Here is a 22,297-nt window from a genome sequence, read left to right as displayed (position 1 = left end):
CCAAAAACACACAGTTTACAGGTCTAAATCATCGCAGGTATTTTCTTATAAAGATATTTTGCCTTTTTCTGTCTGTGTTCCGCCTACAGATGGTTCTGATGTTCAGAGGCTGATGGTTTTGGTTGCGAGGCCTGACAGGAGACGTCACCGTCTGCCTGTGAGATAATAATGCTGTTGTGTGCCGTTTGTTGGGAGACACTCGGGGAGGAGGCGGGTGTTGCGGCAGTCTGACCATGCGTTTCATTTTAATGGCATTGCAGGTCACAGTTCACTGTTCACCGCCACCGTGGCCAAGTGTGACGGCATTGTTCCGGGCACAGTACAGTAGATCAGATCAGTCTGATTATGTAATGATTGTTAACAATGGGAGAGCTCAGGGAGCCTCTGCCAGGCTTCCTTCCTTCCTGCAGTGACAGCCTGTACCTCACGACATTTGAAATGGTCTATAAATTAAATGGCTATAAAAGAAAAGTCAAGGTCTTTGCTGCTGCTGCCTCATATGTGGAGACTCCTGCGATCATAAATGATTGTAATGTGGACCATATAATGCCAAAGTCCCTGCTGTCAAACCTTTGTCATACACAACTTATGGGTGTCTCTGGAGGCCCCGAACCTCTGCGGAGCATGGAAATATATTATACACTGCTGCTCCTAATTGTTTAACCATACCCTAACCCTAACCCTAACCCAACGTAGATGGAAATCCTGCGCACGACAAAAGATATGGAATCACATCTTTTCCTCACTGGGCGGTTATTCAGAGCTGGGATGAATAATGGGCTCTCTGAGGAGGAATCACATTTTCATGCAGCACAAACTGGCAGCTGCTTGCCGGTCACAGTGTGTCAGATTTTCAAAATAAAGGCACAAAAACCACACAAAATAACTACTTCCTCAAAACAATCTCAACACTGCCCAGCCATCACCAGCTCCCTCCAGATGTTGACTTCCTGGTTCACCTGTTGTTCCTCTCTTTATAGCCCACCTGATACAGGTGAACTCTTCCCACTCACTCTCACTCACCTCTAGTGGATCAACGGGTGTATTACACATTTTGGTGTGAGACTAGGCCGCTCAGACACAGCTGGAGCTAGTGTTTGGATAGAACACATTCACATGAAAACTTCGACAGGCTAGTAAGCTTCAAAGATTAGATCGAACGATAATTTAAATCATTGAGTTATATCCGTGTCATGAGTACCTGCACCGACACCATCCAGGTTTGTTGGTGTGTCAGCAGGATTCTGCAACAACTACTGAACAGATCGCCACATAACCTGGATGGAAGATGTGTCTCAGCCCAGAACAGACCCCATTAACTTCTGCTGTGGATCTGGATCAACGGTCCGATCCAGGACTTATTTCTTTCTTTCTTTGACAATGCAAGACTTTTCGACATTGTCATTACTTCTCAGGGAACAATGTATGGATCTTGATGAATGAACGAGGTGTATTCAGGTGGCTGGTATCTGAGTGAGTATAAAAGGGGATTGCTGGGCCTTGGCAGAGGTAAACACTCTTTTGAGAAGCTATGCTAGCTCCAAAAACTGGTTAGGATTAGGAAAAGTGGTAAAATTGATATTCATTGATATACAGTATTTTGTTTGTGATTGAGCAGATCTGTCAGTCGCACATGTGTTTGGCCTGCAAAACAAACTCTTTTCCATCTCATATGTTCTATAGACAGAACATCTGTAAAAAGGAAATTGTGCAAATGTAAAAGTGATTACTGCACATCCTGTCTGCAGGTTCAGAAGCTAACGATTGATTCCCTGCAGGATCCTTCTGCCTGTCTTAGTGTGCACTGAGAGCCCACAGTCCATAACACTAAATATCTATAGTCCTGCTGAGAACAAAGCAGGCAGCTGAGTTAGAAACACATCAGGGGCTCATTAACGTTCCAGTGATTGACCAGCTGAACTCCGGTTACCCTCAGAGTGTTTCTCTCTGCTCTAAATCCCCTCGTCTCTTCTCGATGTATGCGCCAGTCTCACACTGTTGACATCTCTGTGATCCTTTCACATCTCATATACGGTGAGATCTTGTGTTATTGAGAAGGGGACCACCTGCCTGGTTTTGTTCCTGATGCTGTTGTTGGGTTCTGCTGGAGCATCTTCTCTCTCCGAGTGTGAGGATCATTGAAATTCTGCATTTGATTTCAAAAGTTTCTCTGCCTAGATTTGGACTGCCTGCCAGGATTTATAGCAGATTAACTTTGAAAGTGATTTAGCTCTCGGCTTCTGCAGTCGCTACCGGTGCAGAAAAAAATAACTTTTTCTCATCCACTATTGCGATCCTGGCTGGCTCACATATTCCCACATTCACTAGATATTCCAAACATGTGAAATTTGATCTGTTTGTGTGACCCTGATAGTGGCAGCGGAGTATATCAAACTTAATTAGAGGTCTGGGTGTGAGAAGAGATGATTGACAGTCATGCAGGCATAAATATAGAGGAGACACATCACTATACTGTTTCATAAACACTCTCTCAGGGACAGATTGTGACGTCCCTCCTTCAGTAAATGAAACCGTGGTGCGCGCACACACACACACACACACACACACACACACACACACACACACACACACACACACAGGGGATTTAGCGTAGAGACACAATACGCCAGCATAAGTTCAAAGCTCAGTGTAATCACATTTTATGCATTTGGATAGATATCTGAGTGAAAGCGATAACGGCCTCATAAAAAGGATGGTGGATAATGAATTATGTCATCACAACAATGCCAACAAATTTACACGAGGGCCTATCTCCTTCTTTATCTGTTATCTGGTGGCAGGGGGATGCACTGCTGTTATCCGCTTGGCATTTTGGAGCCGTACGTGCCGCCTAATGAGTCGGCGATATGAGAGCGCTGGTTTCCTAAAGGGTTCAGAACCAGGGCTGCAGACGGCAAGTTGCTGCTGTGAAGTCCAGTGAAACAGAGGATTCACAAAGCCTGAGAAGTGTGAGCCAATTATGCAGCGAGCCAAGAAATGTAGAGACTGAGACGTGACTGATTTGGCTTTCCTGGTGGGTTCAATACCCTTAAAGAACCGTACTTATGTTTATGCATGTTTTAGCCAGTAAAGTACAAATCATTCACTTCACACAGTCGACAGTGTGATGGGGTCGTTAACCTGTTACCTCCGTCTCCATAGTGACGTAGAGCGCGTCGAGGCAGACGGTTGGTTTGTAGAATACGTTGGTCATCGATCATTTGCTGACTGAGGTTTGTGCATTTTAGCGTCTGTGGCCTGAACCGTGACACGACCGTGAGAGATCAGTACTCTGACTGTGGGGTGTATTGATGGATCCACGGTGCTGTGAATGCTGCTGAAGTAGCAGATGGATTTTTAGATGTACCTTTTTCTCTCGACTTCGGCCGTCTCTAACTTTGGTCTTGGAGTCTCTCAGCTTAAAACTGTGCTGCGTCATGGTCACCAGTGATGGGAATAACAGTATTAAAATAAACAGCGTCACTAACGGCGTTATTTTTGTCAGTAACTGGTAATCTAACTGATTACAACTTCGGTCGTTACAACACCTTTACCGTTACCGACAATGAAATGTGGCGCGTTATAAACTGAAGCTGCTTATTGAAGCTGTTCTCGGCCAGCGGAGGGAGGGGGGAGGGGCCAGACCAGTGATGATGATTGGCTAAGGTAGAGTAAGAGTTCGTAAGCCAATCAGAGGCAGTGTTCAGTTTACACACACACCACACACACACACAGTCCGGAGGGAAAGTTGGCATCTTCAAAGTGGAAGTACAGACACTACTTTAATGTCCTTGAGGTAAAATGCAAGAAAGTACATGTGAAGTGTTCATTACGTCCCACAGCGAAGTGTTTGTCCACATCCGCTGTAAGCAGCTCTGATCTAATGAAGCGTCTCTCAGCAGCACACGCTTCTACAACACGAGTGGCCCAGACACACTGCTGATGATGACAGCAGGTGTGGCTAACGTGAGCTCTGGTTTCTGGCTCGTGAAACCCACTAAGAAAAAACATTCAAATTCTTAGACAATATTTAAAACTAAAAAAATTAAAAGTAACGCACTTTAGCTTTATAGTGGAGTAATTCAGTCACTAACTCAGTTACATTTGGAAGAAGTAACAAGTAAGTCTAACTAATTACTTTTTAACAATAATGCCAAACACTGATGCTCACACACCTGAGCCTCCTTTTGAATACCAAAAACTGATTTTTTAAATATAAATTAACTTCAGACTTTGGGAACAACCAATGTATAAACGTTAAGAGAACTAAGACTGTGATCTCCAGATTCACATTTAGGAATGAAGATAAGTAAAGACAGAGTTTGCAGAGAATGGCTTCATAAATGAAAACATACTAGTGACGAGGTTTGTAATGAATCTCAGAGTCCCGTGATACAAGATGTGAAGACGAGCAGCTGAGGAGTTCATATACGAGACATCTCCATCAACAGCAGGTGAAGAGATTGACTCCAAGAATAGCAAGACTTGTTTCTGTGGTTAAATCACAACAGTAGTTATCTGTGATTAATTGATTAAGCTACTCAAGGTAATCTCTGACCGTGATGGCGTGAGAGTAAGCAGAGGGAAGATGAAAGACTACAAACATGGCTCTGAACAGGAACTATCAGGAAGAGAAGAGCAGAACAGGAGGAGGAAGTTCTGACCGGCCCACTTTAACTGAAGAAGACGGCAGACGGTGGAGCGAGTCTGAGTGCTGGTGGCTAATTCGCAGCAACATTAGCAGCAAACGGAGCTGTGACTCCACGTCTGAGGTGGTGCACGAGGTCAGAGGTTTGAGGAACCCTGCTTTGAACAATGTGTATGTCAAATAATCAATTCTATAATACGTTAGAGCCTTTTTACTGACAAGTAACAATGTGTAGTAGCAGAAGAGAGACGGGATCGTCGACACACTGCTGCGTGTCGTGTCCCACAATACTCTGCTGGCAATGCTGAAAACACATCGTTTCTAAAGTTCCAGTTTTCAAGTTGTGGTAACACTGGATCAGTTCTTTATCAGTTCTGGTGCTGCAGCAACAGTCAGAAGGACGTGATCCCCTGCTGGCTTCCCACTCACAGATCCCACCTGCTGGAGCTGCAGGGAGCCAGAAGGAACCGCTGCCGTGGTTCATTTTCACCTTGAATATTTTGAATTTGATAATTGGTTGATTATCAAATTTCTGATGTCGTTAGCAGGCTTTACTTTTTTTTTATGCAAGCCCGGTTCACTGAGCAGAAGTGCAATTTATCAGCAGCGTCACACCTCACATGGCACAGTCACACCTGAGAGCCGCCCTGAACAACCACAGGTTCCAACGACTCGCCGCTGAGCAGCCCCAGAGGAGCAACTGGCCGTAAAGTGCACCATAACAGTGGCTAATGAGGCGGTGAACAGTCAGTCAGTCAGTCAGATTCAGTGTTTATTATTTAAGTAGAGACTTGATTCTGTCAGGTTCCTTAATCAAACAGTTTTAATAAAAGCTCCCTCATATTATGGCCCCCCATCAAACACTTAAACATATGAAAGACTCTAAAGATAAATAATCTTGGCTGTCAGCTGCACTCATATAACAGTAATATATTCTTGGATTGGATTTATCTACCAAACAGGAATATCTTTGGGAACTCTCAGAAGAGACTGTCCTCAATAACAGGCCTTGTGTTGTGCCTGAGTGAATCTTTTAACTCCCAGTTATCAGCCTGGTGCTGCTCAGTGACCCGGACAGTACTGAGCCTGTAGTGGACGACTTCCAGGTGGGACTTCGTGTCAGAGTGAACGAATGAGGAGTTCACTGGGCGAAACTCACGGCAGATCATTCCCTCGACAGGTACACATGAAAACAAAGAGCAGCAGTATGGATCAGGTATTATCTGTCAGCAGGAAACAGGAGGGAAGAGTTCTGTCTGCGTCCCTGAACAGAACCTCCGGATCACCTCCATAACCACCTTTTGTGTTGATTTGATGAACTTGTTGGCACATGCGGCAGTTACTAAGCAACATTATTATTGATGTTAAAAGTCGTGTTTCTGGCCATGTGGTGGATAGAAGTCCAACATTCTCTCAGTTAGCTCTGCGTTTGGTCTCTGTAGCTGCATTTCTGTCTCTTTAGCTGCTAAATGCTCCAATATGTTCAAACGCTGGTGGTAACTGCGCCTGTTTGATTTTTGGTGCTGAGAAGGTAGCGCACAGTGGATTTTTTGGACTGTTTTACTGAAGAGCTGCTGGTTGTGGCTGAAATCGATGGTGTACGTGTTGAGTGTGAGTCAGAACAGTGAAGTTGGAGCTGGACGACGGTGAGATGAAACTGAAGCTGAGGGAAGCTGCAGATTGTGGTGGTGAACTCTGCGGGTTCATCACTATGATCGATGCCTCTCATATCAATCAAAATCATATCAATAAAAAATCCTAACTGAAGCAAACAGGTTTCTACATGATGACTGTTGTTTCTGTCCTACAGTCACATTAGTTTAACTCCTCACAGCTTCACAGAGCTGATCAGCACCTGAACGTCATGTGATGATGATACTTTGACATCGAATGTACACAAATTAATGTTCAGTCATTCGGCTAATTCATTAATTAGCCTAATGAATTAGCTCATCACCATAGCTGGTCACATTCAATGTATCGTGGTGATTATGGAAGGACATTAGGCAGCTCCAGTAGCTCTGCTCTGGACCTGATCCAGGATGTCTGAGGGGTGATTAAGGCTGTGCCAGGTTTGGGGCCTCAGCTTTTTGAGGCATGTTCAGATTTGGCTCAACTATTTGGACCCAATTTAAGCTCCACAAAGAAATCCCCTTTCTGAAGAATCAGATGAAAAGAGAGAAAGAAAGAAAGAAAGAAAGAAAGAAAGAACAGCTATACTTTTGAAAACGAAGCCCTTTTCAGCCCTTTACTCTTGCCACTGCTACTATTGCTCATTGTCTTGCCGTGAATAGCACAAACCAGGATGCTGTTAATGACGACGGCTGGCATTTTACTCAGCTGAACATTTGAATAAAAGGCTGCTTCTAAAGAGGCAGCTTAAAGGTGAACGTCAGTGACTGTAGTTAATGTGTCAGAAAAATACTGATCTCTTTAATTCTGCAGGTAAAAGCAAAACAAATCAAAAGGAACATTCTCTCAACTCCTCAGGAGTCGTTGACCTGGATGTTCCACTCTTTACACTGCAATCAATTAAAAACATTTCCAACATATCAGCACAAATTCCTCATTGTTAGACAGACAGGAGAAAAGCCTTCAGGTCAAATGTGAGCTATTCTGTATAGAAACATGAGTGAAATATGTTGAATGTAAATGTGTTTTCTGAATATGGAGATCACAGGAAAATTAGATGCTGCACACAAAGCAGAATCCATGCTAGCTGTCAGCAGATACAGCTGCCAGCACAGCTGGGCGTCTGCGGAGGAAGTGCTCTCGTAGCAGAAAGACACCGTACATCCTCTCACCAAAACATCTGTCACCATGTCATTTTAGATGAATGGCCGGTGATTACACAATGATGGTTTTGTCAGGAGGTGGCTCCCAGCCACCTGATTCTGGGTGGATGACAAGAGTGCTCATGTTGCTGCATTACTGTGAGAGAAAGAGGCGCTGATGAGACGCATCATGGCAGAATTCAGAACCAATCAAAGCCCAACATTTAGTTTGTTTAGTTCAGTTAGAGGCATAATCCAATATTTAGATTAACATGATGTGTTTTGGGGTTTTTGACCAACAGTTCAAGAAGCTCAACTACAAGTTATTGTATAGTAAAACTGATCCATCCAGTTGTGTTTGTGTTCCATCAGCTGCATCACGTCACGTTAACACTGACTCCAGCACACCACACTGGACCGTTAGACAGGTGAACAGGACCTTTGTTGTGTAATTAGTTGTAAGCTTCAACCTATGATGCTCTGCCTACACTCTGCTATCACTTCACAGATTATGACTTTTGGACTGTTATTGATCTCCTGGATGAAAGTGTTAAGGATCATCATGTACACACACAGGTACACGTCTGCTTCAGATCACACAATCGTCTCTGCCCACATTCTTCTCCCAGTCCGTCACACTGGCCTGGATGTTAAACAATACAACACTCGACCACAGTCAGATCAGACTTAGATAGATATACTTTGTTTATCCCAAGCTGGGAAATTAGTAACGTGTGGGAGTGAAGTATCTGTTCGTCTCTGTGGCCGGACAGAGAAATGTTAGATGTGCAGAAGGAGTCTGAATTCACAAGAGCTCCCATCTCCAAAATGAAAATTGTTTTCTCTAATTATGTGAAACAATCTGCAAGTTAACTTCACAATTAAATGTTTATACTGCTTGAAAAATGAACTATACAAGGTTAATGCACACACCAACAACAAGAACAGATGTTCCTGTTCAGACAAACTGTTCATCAGCCGCCTGAATAAACGCTGTACGGTGGAGGCAGGGTCTGGATTTGAGTTTGACCGGTCGCTGACCTTCACTACTACAAACTTCACCTCTTAGCACCTGAACCATCAGAAAATATTACCTTGGAAGCAAAATCATTTTTGTGAGGGCACACACTGCAGTCCAGCTACTGAGAGGTTCCTGCAGTCCAAATAACAGAAAAGATCTTCTTTAAGTTTCTAATATTTTTCCTGGGTTCATGGAAAGGTTCCTGCTGAAGAGGAAAACATGTTTTACACATATTGCCGGTTGATATCACACAACTGTGAGTCAACCAATATCCTTTCATGACAGCTTTCACATTTAAGATTGGAAGCACCTGCTTTATAGTAGATATTCTCTTTTTTTCTCAGAAAAATCCTCTGGCAAACTGTAATGTGTTTTATGTTTACAGCTGCTGCAACAGCTTGGAATAAACAGAAGGACTGTGCAGTTATCATGTGCAGCGGCAGTCTGAACGCATCACCAGCACAGCTACAGACTCAAACATCATTCTGCGATGGTGTGACAGAAACATGTGACAGTTTTGGCCAGATTGGACAAGTGATTGCCGAAATGTTAGCAACAAAGATTGAGCAGCTCCTAAGCAGTTGCCAAAAACCTGAAGATGTCAGATCAGCAGCGTACTGACACTTAACTGCACGGTCGTAAAACACAGCGAGAGAAGACGATGATTAAAACCAGACAGACGCAGAACAGTACAGCTGATCTTCACTTCTTTACCTCACCACTGCAACATGTGAAGACAGATCTATTTTACTGCATCAAAATGTATTCAATACAAAATCTACTGACTCGCTTCAAAAACTTCTGACGTGGTTCATTTAATCCGCAGTTCTTTAAGGACTTTCTGAAAGAGAAGTGCGTTTAAACTGAGGATGAGAGGTCTGAAACGTGCTGAGGATGAAATCATTACAGCCGCTGAGCTCGCACGCCAACAAAACCGTCGCCATGACAACTGACGGCGTACAACAATAGAAACTCTGGAGAGGACGGACCTCCAGTCGGGATCGGTTTGTCTTCTGTTGTTGGAATATCTCCATACAAGACAAAGTAATAGGTGATTTTTTTGTTTCAAAAGACATAAAAAGGAATAATATTTATTTAAAACAAATATTTGCTTCTCGTGTACAATAATAACGACTGACAGCAGACAATGAGAACAACAGTGTCCTCTCACTGTCTTGGTACATATAATGCATGAGACATTAAAACTAAAGGAAGCAAAATAAAGTGAACTCATTCATGTGGATTCTGCTGCAACGTTTGGCAAACATCAAGGAAACCAAATAAACAGGTCGGCAGATTTTCTGCCTTTAATGAATCACCAGCACAGGTTACCAGTGTTTTAATGATCGTCTCTGATCCGCCTGTCTGCATCACAGAGATTGGAGAGGATCACTGCGAATCAGCATGTATAAAGGAGAAGCTCACCCACAAAAATTAACTAGCAACTAAACTAAAGCAACTAACAACTGAGGTAGACTCATTACAAAAACCAACACACACCAAGAGGCTCCGGTCAGCAGAACCACAGTCTCTGAAGCCCCGAGACTGATTTGAAAAGATGTTATTTACATCAGAGGTGTCACTGCTGCGAGAACTAAAGTGTGCAGCCGGTCTGATGTGGGTGTACGAGCTCGATTTCAATTTATGGTTTATAGCCTGCATACTGTACATGCACAGTGTATCATGTAAAGTCATGAGGAACGTGTTCTGTACAAATCTCTACCTTCTCTCTACATCACAGTCACCTCTGCTCCGAAGAAGCGAGGCGATACTGACTCTCTTGGTTCCACTGTTGCCTCCCTGGGGGTCGAGTGTTTCGCCCAGAGAAATCACAGCAGTATTTTCTGAAGGGAAACGATTTTTGCCCCTTTACTTCAAACACGCAGCTTCTCTGAGCTTATATGAGCTTCATATAAGCTTACAACCTTACATTCACTGTCCAGCTTCTCTAACCTCTAGGCAAGCGCTGCCCCTTTTTATGAACCCACTTTACCATTTATTAACTGACTCACTGACTGCTGGTCTTGCAGAATGAAATGTGGTACGGTCTGCTTGAGTTGTTGCAGCTTTTTACTCCTCCAGAACTATCAGACAAGCACAGCGAAATGCTTTTTCTCACCTTTTGCAAAACATTCTCAGCATATTCTTTTCAAGCATCAAGTGTTTCATTTTCATCATAAATGGACCACAAAGGCAGCTGACGTCGGCCTGCTTCCTCCAAATAATAGCAAAGCAGACGAAGGCTGTAAGGAATTCTAGAGAAGGTTTCATGCAGGGGCATAACATGAATACTAGAAAGAAGACTCATTTAGCCATGTACGACATTCACAGTCATCCCTCTGTTCCTTTGTTGCAGGAAACTGCTCCATCTGAGAGATTGGCACAGTTTTTTGTGCGTTTGTAAGGAAAGAACAAGGACCAAACGGAAGCACTACCCTAGGGGGAAGTGTGTCGCCTGTGGTTTTGGACGTGCTTTGAACTTGAAGGAGTCCTTTATCAGTGTACGGTGCTGCCGGGGATATACGAGCATGAGAAGTGCCACGATAACTCTGCCAAATAAGACATGCTGCAGCAGGGTGCTTGGGCAGCAAACACACAGCAGATGCTCCAGTGTTCTCCAGATATCTCAGAGACAAACCGTAGTACTCCAACCAAATTGATCTGTACATAGAAATACCGCTGAGCGTGCTTAAAGAGATCTGCCCACAGGAGGTCATGGAGGTGGCAGCTGTGACATAAGTGAGAGAGAACGAGGTCGGGGAGGTGTTGTGGGGGGCAGAGCAGTTTATCTGCTGACTTCAAGTTCCCCTCCAGTGACCTCGATGGCAATTTGAATAATTTCAAACAAGCCTCTCCAGGAAATCATTGGTTTACGGAGCAAACTGGGAGCACCAGTGCATCCCTGCTAGTTGAAACAGGCCCATGTGCCCCAAACCGAATCCCAATTTCGCAGCTGCACAGCAGGGATCCGTTTTGACTGAAGTCTGGTGAAGATAGGATTTTTTTTTTTTTTTTTTTTTTACTGCAGGGACCAACCCAGAGAATTTGAAAACATGGAGAAAAATCTGAAGGAGAATATTTATTCATCACATGCAGTTATACAGTGAAACATGAAGTGAACCTTCTTCTCTGCACATTTAGTCCATGTTTGTGATGACTGAGGTGAAGCAGGACGACTCATCTGGTCTGACGTTGTTCAGTCTGCACTGCACAGATTTAGAACTTCTGAGAACTCAGTCTGCATCATGAGCAAACTCCACTAAATAAACCAAAAGAAAAATCTTAAGATGTCTCCTTATTTCATGTGTCTGCAAGACAAACAAACACAGTGTGTCACTGAACATTTGCAAAATAATTCAGAGCTTGAAATGCGTGACCTTCTCCTGCAGACGAATATGCAGAAAAAAAAAAAAAAATCCAATATCTTGAGTTAAAACATCTCCCTGCTCTAACTTTCACCCTTGTTTAAAGAACCTTTTATTCTTACAAGAGCTCCACGGTGGCACTTTGCTACTTTGCAGGTTGCTGTGCTGGATGCAACATTCAATACAAACTGTAGGAATATTAATCAACCTCGAGAGTAAAGAATTACAATTCACAGTGTGAGGATACTGAAGGACTGAGAGAATAAATCAAATACAACTGAATACTCTGACTCAGAGAACCTTGCTTACTGTACATACAGTGAACTGTATGTTTGACATACATGTTCTTTAAGTTTCTATTGATGCTGATACTTTTGTACTTTTATGCAAAGTAACATTTTGATATTTGTTACAGCAGGCTATTCTTTATTTGGGTTTTTTACAGTGACATAAATACATTTGCTTATATTTCACTCATTAATATCAGATGAACTCTGATCTAAACGTATTTGTTTCTGACGGAGCGTCTTATGTCTCAGTGAACATCATTTCCTTACCTCGGTAGGAAAGCAGAAGCTCAGAGCAAAGCTTGGCTGATTATTTCTCTTCAGTAATAATAAGCTGCTAATGCAGAATTATTTAAGGACAACAAAAAGCTCAACTCTTCACGGCAACTTGGGATCACCTTGTCATCCATCACACTGCAGTGGGACTGTTAAGCAAGGCACTGAGGCTTGAGTAAGCAGCTCAGGTCTACAGCACCTCTAATTGTACTGCACCGCTCCCTGGTGTAAATCTGCAAGTCTGGCTGACTTTGAAGCAGGGTGATTTCTGTAACCGCATGCGTGCTCAGCAAATCAGATAACATAACAGGGAAAAAAGAAAAGGGGTTATTTTTCTTACTTTGCATTTTATACTACAGAAAAAATTGGATATACCTGCCGATAGGGCTGAAAAGTTGCTGCCACAGGAAAACGATGAATGACTCTTCAAATGTCATTTCAACACTCGGCAGGGTTCAAACACAGTTTGCAAAAACTGCATTTAAAGAAAACTAGACAGAATAATGTTGGTGTAAAGATGGTGTGTCTTGCAGAACAGCTTTTGATTTTTACACTATCTGCGAGGGAAAGTCAAAGCATTTTCCGCTGCGTCTCTCTGTTCTATCAGTCATCAGTTTGTTTTGTGGCAGAGAGTATGAGATAAGCTAATGTGGCAGAAGTGTGACCTTGTGTACTTCATAACAGGATATCTGGCGCCTGAAAGATGTGACGCACTGAGATAAAAAATAATATAACAGGTTTATCTATGTTTTCAAGATAGTGAATGAAAAGCTTCCAGAAATATATTGTGTTAATATGTGTGAATATAACCTGTCACATATTGATTAGTTCCAGCACTTTGATCATCAGGATGAATAAGTCACACTCATGGACAAATGTTTGGTTTGTGTTGGGAAGGAGGTTCAGTTCACTGTTGATGTAATGTGAGTATTTCAAGCAGCACAGTGACCTTGAGCAGGACTCAGCCTCACAGTCAGAGTGTGTAATAGGTTGTTTGGCCGTGGTCAGTCGACTGAACATGCATGTTGCCCCGTTCCTCATTCATGAACCCGCTCACACTCCGGAGCTGTGCACAACATCCCTCACTGTTTCTGCACAGCTCACTGGGAGCTAAACATGACGACTTAAAGGAGCAGAACATGGCAGCCGAGCGTGTTTTCAGCTTTAGTAGTTAGAAATAGATGAAATATAAAATAGCGATAAATCCTGTAGTCTGCACACTGCACACAGCATGTGACTGAACTGAGCAGGTCAGTTATCTCTGGATTCTCTCAGTCCATCTGCTGGAACAAGACAGTCTGAGTTCACTGTTCACCTGTTGTGACTAGTTAAACGTACAATAAGTGATTTCTGCCTCCAGGCTCTCCCCATCGAAACAAAACCAAAGACAGAATATGCAGAGTGTTCGGGGGATGCCGGGCCGAGCGGAGGGAAGTCGCCTGGAGTCAGCTCAGCTGGAGGAAACACACCAGCGTCACGCCGGCTTCTCCTCTGATCCTTCAAGGCCGGTTTACCTCCTGACCTGCTGCTGGTTAACAGATTAGTTTACAGCTAATGTAAAGTCAATCAAACTGGCTGGACTGAGTACACACCTGTGTCGAGTTACATGAATCAACACAAATGGTTGTGGACAAATTCACGTTGCACCATTTAACAACGAGTGTTGCTGATCAAAGTGTATCTGATGCTCACAGATGAGGTCGTGTTTTACAGTCACCACCTTTTTCACTCTAAAAAGATGTTTTAATGCAGAATTCTAAAATCTTTCTTTCATTGAAAACAGAAGGAAATATTAAACTGATGATGACACACAGGGACATCGAATGTCTTTGAGCGGGTCACAAGCCAGAAGTTTGTGAACGAGCAGTTTGGAGGATAGATTTAATTTCAATCTTTATTCTCAGACAGGTCAGATGTCAAGGTACCAGAAAACAGGATCAGGTTGAATTTAGTGGCAGCAGTTTAGACAGATTGCACACTATTCTCTATGGTTTAGGCTTAACAGGTGTGTTTTACAGAAAATAGGGATTATAGTGATGTTTTGTTGAATTGCATCTATAAATCTCTGCTGGTTTGGACATTTGAATCCACTTCTTTAACAAACGATATTTCATGACATCGACGCTTCTGTTTCAGGCCTGATTTTTGCACTTTGTTGAGAAATATGGGGAAATGTTTAGTTGCACTGAGAAACTTTGTAGAAGACGTTGGAGCTGCTGCTGGAGAACAGATGCTGCAGGGAAGCGTTGGCTGCAGCTTTTGTTGCTAAAACAGTTTGAACACTGCCAGCGAGTTTGGTGCCTCTCTGCAAAAGGCCGGCGTTTCTTCACTTACACCATATGTTGTTGTGATTGTTGAAACTATATGTTCTCTGGCCTCGACTACGTTCGTACCGTACTGTCTACTGGAGAAACAGAGGAGACTCAGTGTTCCCAGTGGACCATCAGCCATATGTAGAATTCCTGATTTCTCAGGGGCTTTGCTTAATTACGTTTGAGACAAGCTGACTGTAATTAGAAAGCTGTAAATTGAAGAGTTATCAGCAATAATTCAGAATTAGTCTAAGCTGACTAATAGTCATGTGGGAGTTTAGTATTCCTGATTCAAGGCCTTTTGGTGGAAAATCATGTGTAACGTCAGGAAAATGTGTGGCATGTTTAATAATGTATTCCTATTTTCCAGGCTTATGACTTGGTTAAACATGCATGACAGCTGATAGTAAATTACAGTGTGTGCATTCATTCAAACTCAGCTAATTCCCAGTGTGTTGCAGCAGGTAGGACACAGACAGTGTCTGTAGCAGCATCTGTATGGACTTGTTTGTTATGCTTGCCCAGTGCAATGAAAGGCAGAAATCTGCTGAATGAGATGGATGGGGGGGTTAGAGGAGAGCGGCTGTGAGCTTGTCAAGACATGATGCATTGTGTACATAGTGGGAAATAGGTAGTCTTCATTTGAAAGTCAATGCCAAAGCTTAGACGTGCTCCGGGGAATTTAAAACCACAAGCCAAAGTTATGATGGCGTTCCCTGAGGGGGGCGAGGGAAAACTTCCCGACGGCTTCTGTCTCCTGTGCTTTCAAGGCTAATAAATAAAGACTTTGAGTATTTACTCAAACATGAACTCTGACTCTCTCTCACACACAGAGTGAATACACAATATATGAGAGCTGATGTCAGTCAAATTAAGGCAATGTTCGCTTAAAGTCCTGACCTTGTCCATCGTAACTCCAGGCTTTATGACATCATGTGCACCTGTTTTCTTTACCGGAGGGGACGTCGACTTCTTGTTTGTGTTTCAGGCCGTCAGTGTCAAAGCTTAACCGAGTCACATACACCTTGTGTATAGGCTTTTATTGGAGAACCGTACCTGGAGCCCCAGTTTCACTTTGGGTGAATTATGTGAATGTTGAGAGGTTTGAATGTTCACCAGCCTCACGATTACAATTCACCTGTCAACAATTTGAATGCACGATTCCCAAATGTATCCTGAAGCATCTCAATGTGTGTCGTTCTCAAGCTGCTACATTACTGCACACAGCTACTATTCATCAGTCTATACAAGCAGTTACATCATTCGAAACTAAAAGCCTTTTTATTTAGTCCTCTAAGAATCAGAGTACAACAGTCCATAATATGAAAAGCTGCATTTTCAATACCAGTATCAGTCTGCGGTGCATTAATGTGCTGCACTATATACAGATATTATTTTAACATGCCAGCTTTAAGACAAGGTTCTTACTTGATGTGGCAAACATCACAAACACGTCTCTCTCTAAGTTGACAGCAGCTCCTCAGTTCTTAGCTCAGCTTTGCTCCCTGTGTTTTGTTGATGGCGGCTCACGACAGCTTCAGGTGAAAACAGCTGACATCGCTGTCGATTGTTGGGAGGCAGATTTCACACACATTTTCCAGCAGATTCATAGTCGGACATGAGCCCAGATGTCCACTTGCCCCAAACTGATGCCGGAAAATCAACAAAGTCAACTGCCTACTAACTCCTGATTACACTCTGTCACTGCATCTATGTACAATGTGCACATCACAATACATCTTGATGGGAGAAATGTCCACATCTCTGGTGGATAAACACTGAGTTTCCTCTGTATAAGCTCCACCCAGCTACAACTGAAGCAGTCTAACAGATCAGCACTGACGTTTCATGAAGTCTTTGTGTTTAGATTTTGAACTGTGAGCTCATAGTCGATGCTGCAGTTGGTGCCGTTGAACTGCGTCGCATTATGCTGTGAAATGTTTCCAATATTAAGTCCATCCGGTTTTATATAAATGGACCAAATATACGAAACACTTCTCAGCAGCACTACATGCTGAGTCTTTGCCGTTAATGATTTCTGCAGTGGCCGTTTGTTTTTTCTTCAATTTTGCTTCCTTCCTCTTGATCTGTGTAGTTTGTCTTTGTGCCAAAGCTCTGTTAACAGTAATGGTGCACAAGATGAAAAGAAAAGTAGACTCAATGACACGAACATTAACTCACCATTGGCTACAAAATCTCAGAAAAAAAACGTCTTTGTGTGCTGTGCTGTGCTGTGCTGTGCTGTGCTGTGCTGTGCGGAGCAGCAGCAATTTGTTCAAAATGTACATTACATCCAGAGTACAGACAGCTTCTGCTCTCTCAGGGAGTTTTCTCTTTCCATGAAATACAGAACAACAGTTGGCACTTTAGACTGCGAGGTTTACTAATGACTCAGTAGTAAAAGTAGTACAAGCTGAAAGTTGTTTCCAGTCATGTCTGATTGTAATAATTCCCCTGCTAGTAACTGTATGATGCAGTTAAACTTCTGAAAACTGTGCATATGACTCTGTGTCTGACACAGCATCCTCCAAAAGTTAGTCCATTAATAACCCATTTAACACCGGGACGCCGCAAGAAGTTGATTGATTGTGCTAGCAGATATGGTAATCCACCTAGTGTGGCGGAAAGACTGTTAGCAGAGAAGTGGAGCAGCAGCAGCTGCAGGCAGCGTTCCTACCTGGATCTGAAGAGTTTTAAAATGCACAGAGAATGCACATGATCACATTAAAGAAGCAGTAGGTAGGACTTTTAGTGCCCCACGGCACAGAATGACTATATGATGTCTGCAGGGGGCTGGCGAGGCTGTTGATCATCACCACATGTTTAACAATTACTTTGTCAGGTTCAGAACTTTTATGATTTTCTGCACTCTGGAAACAAGTTTCCTGCTCATTTCATTATCAGGTTACTTTCAGCGCCTCCACAGGCTAATGTGTTGCATGTAACCTGTACACTGGTTTCTTCTTCTTCAGCTGGTTTGTTTGTCTCAGTTTTATACATTTTGCTTTGCTCTGAGGAACCGTCTGAAATTCTAAAAAAGTTTTCTCTGTGTTTGACAGAGAATATTGGTTTTTAAATGTCAGTGTCTCTATAGGTTAAAGAAGTAGTCTGGAAATTGGGCGTTGAATCTAGCAGACTATTCTGAGCCTACCCCAGCTGTTGATCTGTACCAGCAACGACAGCGTAGCTGGCTGGTATTATTTTCATCTTGTGAGTCTGTGTGTGTGAGTGTGTGTGTCATCATAACAAAATGTGGTCCTGGAGACACCTTTTGTTTCAGGAACTACCACAGACTTGATTTTGAGCACTTATCCAGGTGTTTATGTGTCTGTCTGGACAGATGTTGTCACCACAATAGCAACACAACTGTTAAAGATGCAGTCTTGAAACTTTACAGGTGTGTTGTTGAGATCAAAATGAAGACAAACTGCACTCAGCATGTGAACACGGTATGTTGCCAGAATTGTGGACGCAGTGATGTAAGTCCAGTATATACCTGCAGTCTGAGGGAAGGCTGGGTTGAATAGCAAAATGACTGAGACACAATAGATCAATATCAGCCACTGCATCAGTGAATGTCTGCTGATAAGATGTTAGTGAATGACACACACATCGTCTGAAACTGAAGCTAACGCCGATTAATTGATGCGTCCCTAGTTTCAGTTTCCCTTCCACACCAAGACATTAGATAAAACGAGACACAGATTTGTGATGATGTAACAACACCGTCAACCACCAAGTGTTGTGTATTTCAAACCAGGTCGACTCTACCAGGTGTGATGTCGTACCTTCCTTTCAATAAACAGGGAAAAAACAAAAAAAACAACTGGTAGCTGCTGTCGGTGCTGTGACACCGTTACAAGTCTACAGTTGTTCTTCTAATTGAAGATTTATGTTTCAGTCAGTAAGTAAAAAAGTTGTTTCAAAGTGAACATTTGCACGTGTCAGCTCAGAAAGTTTTACTGCTCCCCCTTCATCCGACACATCACAGTGACCCACCACTTTGCAGGCATGACCTCTGACCTCCAGTGAATAGCATGTGGGCCCACAGAGCTGCCACAACACAGCCATTGTTGTCTGACTCAGTGTCACTCCAGAGGAACAAGGAAGCAGGGTCACCATCCTGCTGTCAGTCATCCCTCTCTGCTGGAGGATGACGAGCAGGCGCTGGTGGCTTGAGACGGCTCAGAAAGTACAGCTCGGCGTTTGTGTGTGAAAATCAACAAGTCAAGTCGAGTCAAATGTGTTTGTAAAGCTTCTGGCAGAGGGAATTTCCACGACATGCCGCACAAAGAACTGAAGACATAAATACAGATAAAGACGAGAGAGGAAAATAAGAAGCAGCAAACACAATGCAGATTTTAACATAAAGCTTGTGCGTTTGTGTTTGTCTGTATGGTGTGTGTGTGTGTGTGTGTGTGTGTGTGTGTGTGTGTGTGTGTGTGTGTGTGTGTGTGTGTGTGTGTGTGTGCGCGTGGGTTAAACCTTGTGTCAGGCAGTAGGAGAGTGCCGGCTAATACAAATCCTCTTCTCTGTGCATTTTGACTTCCTGTCACTTTGCTGCTTCTGGTACTCGGGGCGTGTGTTTCTCTCCCACAAACAACTGTTTTTGTTTAATTCATGTCATGCAAAGGTCAAACTCGTTTATATACAGTGCAATCAATTATTGAAAATGCTGTTATATTGGAGGTGAAAAGTGAATATTCTCCCCCTGTTATATAAATATATTTTGGCTGCATCTCTGTGCGGATGTGAGGAAACTGTTTAATCTCTCCGCCTCATCACAGTTGCTTGACTGAGACACTCAGCCTAATTAATCCAAAGCCCTCACTTTAATTGCCTTAATATATTGGCTCTTTGTCTTCTTTATCTTGATTTTCTCATGACGTCTATTTCCCTGTAATTGATTCAAAGGAGATCTAATCTATTCGCCAAGTGTAAGGCACGTATTGATAGCTTTAGTTTTAACCAGCGACTGTTGTGCGGTTCACGTTGTCTACACTAATTGTGGTGGACTTGATGTATTGTCTTGTAGAACCAGTATTGAACCTCCAGCATGCTGGAGAAGAAAACTCATTCTCGTCTGGTTTTTGACAGGAGAAGACCAATGAAGACAGCCACATGGTGGTCGGCGGCAATTCTACTGTTGGGGCTCGCTGTGCTGGGCTCCGACGGGAGGCCCAACAAGGAGGAGTTCAGGTCGCCGCCCTATCGACCAGTCGTGAGATTCCGACACAAGGTATTGATCGCCGTCTTTTTTCATTTGCTGTCCGTAACAAGAGGGACTATGTGCTTTTGCCAAGTATGAAACTAATTACAGTGGCACTTTGTTCCTGCATCAGCTGACTCTCCTGTGGTTGTTGTTTTTTTTGCCTACTGAAAAATACTTGATGATTCATTATCCCTCCCTCTGTGCCAGGGGACCGTCTTTAACACACTGCTATCAGATTAATGCGAGGCACAGCTGAGCAAAGAGGAAGATGAGCTTTGAATGAAGTGAGGAGGTTTGGATGTCACTTCAGCTGAACGTTTAAAGTAAAAGATGTCATTGGATGCTCCCTGACTCGGCGGTACGGGGCGAGCTGGGATTAATGTTGTATGACTTACATTCTCTCTCTGAACTTGGAACATGCTCTCAACTCCTGTGATGTTTATGCTTTTTTTGTCTGATTCATTTCCAGAAAAGTGGAGTAGCAGAGATGGATCAATTAAAGCCAGACTGGGAGATAAATTGACTGTTTTGGCAGACGGGGACTTTGTGGAAAGCGAAGTGTTTTTATCAGGAGGCATTAGTTGGATTGTGGTCTTTCAGAACACATTTCCCACAAGCCCTCTTTCCAGTTCTGTTCTTTAGTAAACACTTCTCCTCCCTGTCCAAGTCAAGATAAAAAAATAAATAAATTAGCAGTGACAATAAAGTGAAAATAGTTCTATGTTTGCTTTTACTTCAGGGCAATCTGTCATCTTCATATTAAATATTGTGTTTAAGGTCTGTTTCAGGAAGCCTTAGTCACGTCTGCGTACAAACGACAGCGGCACTGAAGGGTGGGCGGGAAGTAAAGAAGATGGAGACAGAGAGAACAGATGGTGGGAACGTCACTGGACTGTATGAGAGTCGAGCGAGGAGCTGGCAGCCATGCAAACATGTCAAATCAACACGGCGGTCAAGCACATTTTGACCTTTTGAATTCGCTGAAGACTGAAGATTTATTCAGATGAGAGATGCTCTCTGAGCACATGAGCTGAATATATCAGATATGGGGGAGTTCTGCTTATTTCGAGCCACAGCTACCTTGGAAACTGTGCGAGTTGAGGAAGTGAAGAGATTTAAACTTCAGTACCCAGAAATCCTGTCGTATGATCCCAGTAAAGTGCAGAGATAACACCTCTGCCCTCCAAGAGGCTTTATAATCCAACACCACCTGTACAGGGCTGGACTCAGTCGTTAAGGACAAGATGATGTATTTTCTTTACTGTTAATTAACATTCATTAATGCTCAGTGTGAGATTGCACCATTATTATCAATACGTTGTACAACAGCTTGAGGTCCCACACATCCTGCGATAGAGAAGAGAGATTTAACAGTTTTATCTTGTAAAGCTGGAGTATGAATTGTGTCTTTGGTCAGTCTGTGTGTTTTATGCTTTTAGGTGTAAGATTTCAGAGATCGATAGTGTTTCTGTGTAACTGATTTAGGCCTCGTATCAGAATTTTCTTTGATAGTTTAGTGGATCTGCAGCGTCTGTCAGGAAAGACGGACACTCCTGTTGAAATGGGGAAACTGATACACGTCGTTTAAAGCATTTTAAAGATGAAAGCTTCACTGCAGCAGATTTCTTGATATTTGTTGTGATCTTGCAGACACACGTGCACTAACGGGACGTTCCCTCCTCATTCCCAGTCTCCAGAACTTCCAGCATGTTCTGGCACTCAACTGGACCCACGGTTCTCCATGGTAACAGGAAGCTAATCCTCGTTCTTAGAGCGATTAGTACGACATATCAGTCATTCATGAAGATCAAGGTTAGCGACTTTATCCAGCGAATACCACTAACACTACTATTATTGCTTAGGCCACTTAGCTAAAGCTTCTAAAGCCTGGAAAGTGCCAGCAGTGTGTCAGTTATTATGACTTATGGTGATCTGAAGTATCGCTCATAATCATTTGGACAGTAACCTCCCCAGGAAACGTGGATGCACATGTGTTAATGTATGGAGAGATGTCAGAAGGTGAACTGGCACCTCTGCAGCTACCAGTCCACACGGACCCGCCACCCTCCAGGTACCACAGATCCATCAAACATCCAAAATGTTTCAGAAAACCCAAAACTTTAAACTCCAGTTTTTAGATTTAGAACGTTTTTCATGATTTGGCTGAATTCAAATTTTAATTGATCTTTATTTTTCCAAATTATAAAAAAAAAAAAACTTGAGAAGCATCATTTCTAACTTCAGACTAATGGTGGACAGTCATCTTTGGACCCAGAAACACAACCTTTACTGGTCAAACAACCTTTACTGGTCAAACAACCTTTACTGGTCAAACAACCTTTACTGGTCAAACAACCTTTACTGGTCAAACAACCTTTACCGGTGAAAGAAGCAGCTTTAGT

At 42.9% G+C, this 22,297-nt stretch overlaps 1 protein-coding gene across 2 annotated transcripts in view; it reads left to right on the top strand.

Moving 5' to 3' along the window:
• fstl5 (follistatin-like 5) overlaps positions 1 to 22,297 on the top strand; it is a 169,415-nt gene that overhangs the window by 8,042 nt on the left and 139,076 nt on the right. For both annotated transcript variants that reach the window (XM_037077779.1, XM_037077778.1), the window contains exon 2: positions 19,781 to 19,922. In XM_037077779.1, coding sequence (XP_036933674.1) covers positions 19,781 to 19,922 — 142 coding nt within the window. The remainder of the gene's footprint in view (positions 1 to 19,780; positions 19,923 to 22,297) is intronic.

Source organism: Acanthopagrus latus, chromosome 18 (genome assembly GCF_904848185.1).
Source record: "Acanthopagrus latus isolate v.2019 chromosome 18, fAcaLat1.1, whole genome shotgun sequence".
NCBI classification, from domain to species: domain Eukaryota; kingdom Metazoa; phylum Chordata; class Actinopteri; order Spariformes; family Sparidae; genus Acanthopagrus; species Acanthopagrus latus.
Note: the sequence above shows the minus strand (reverse complement) of the source record. Positions and strands in the feature narration are given on the sequence as shown.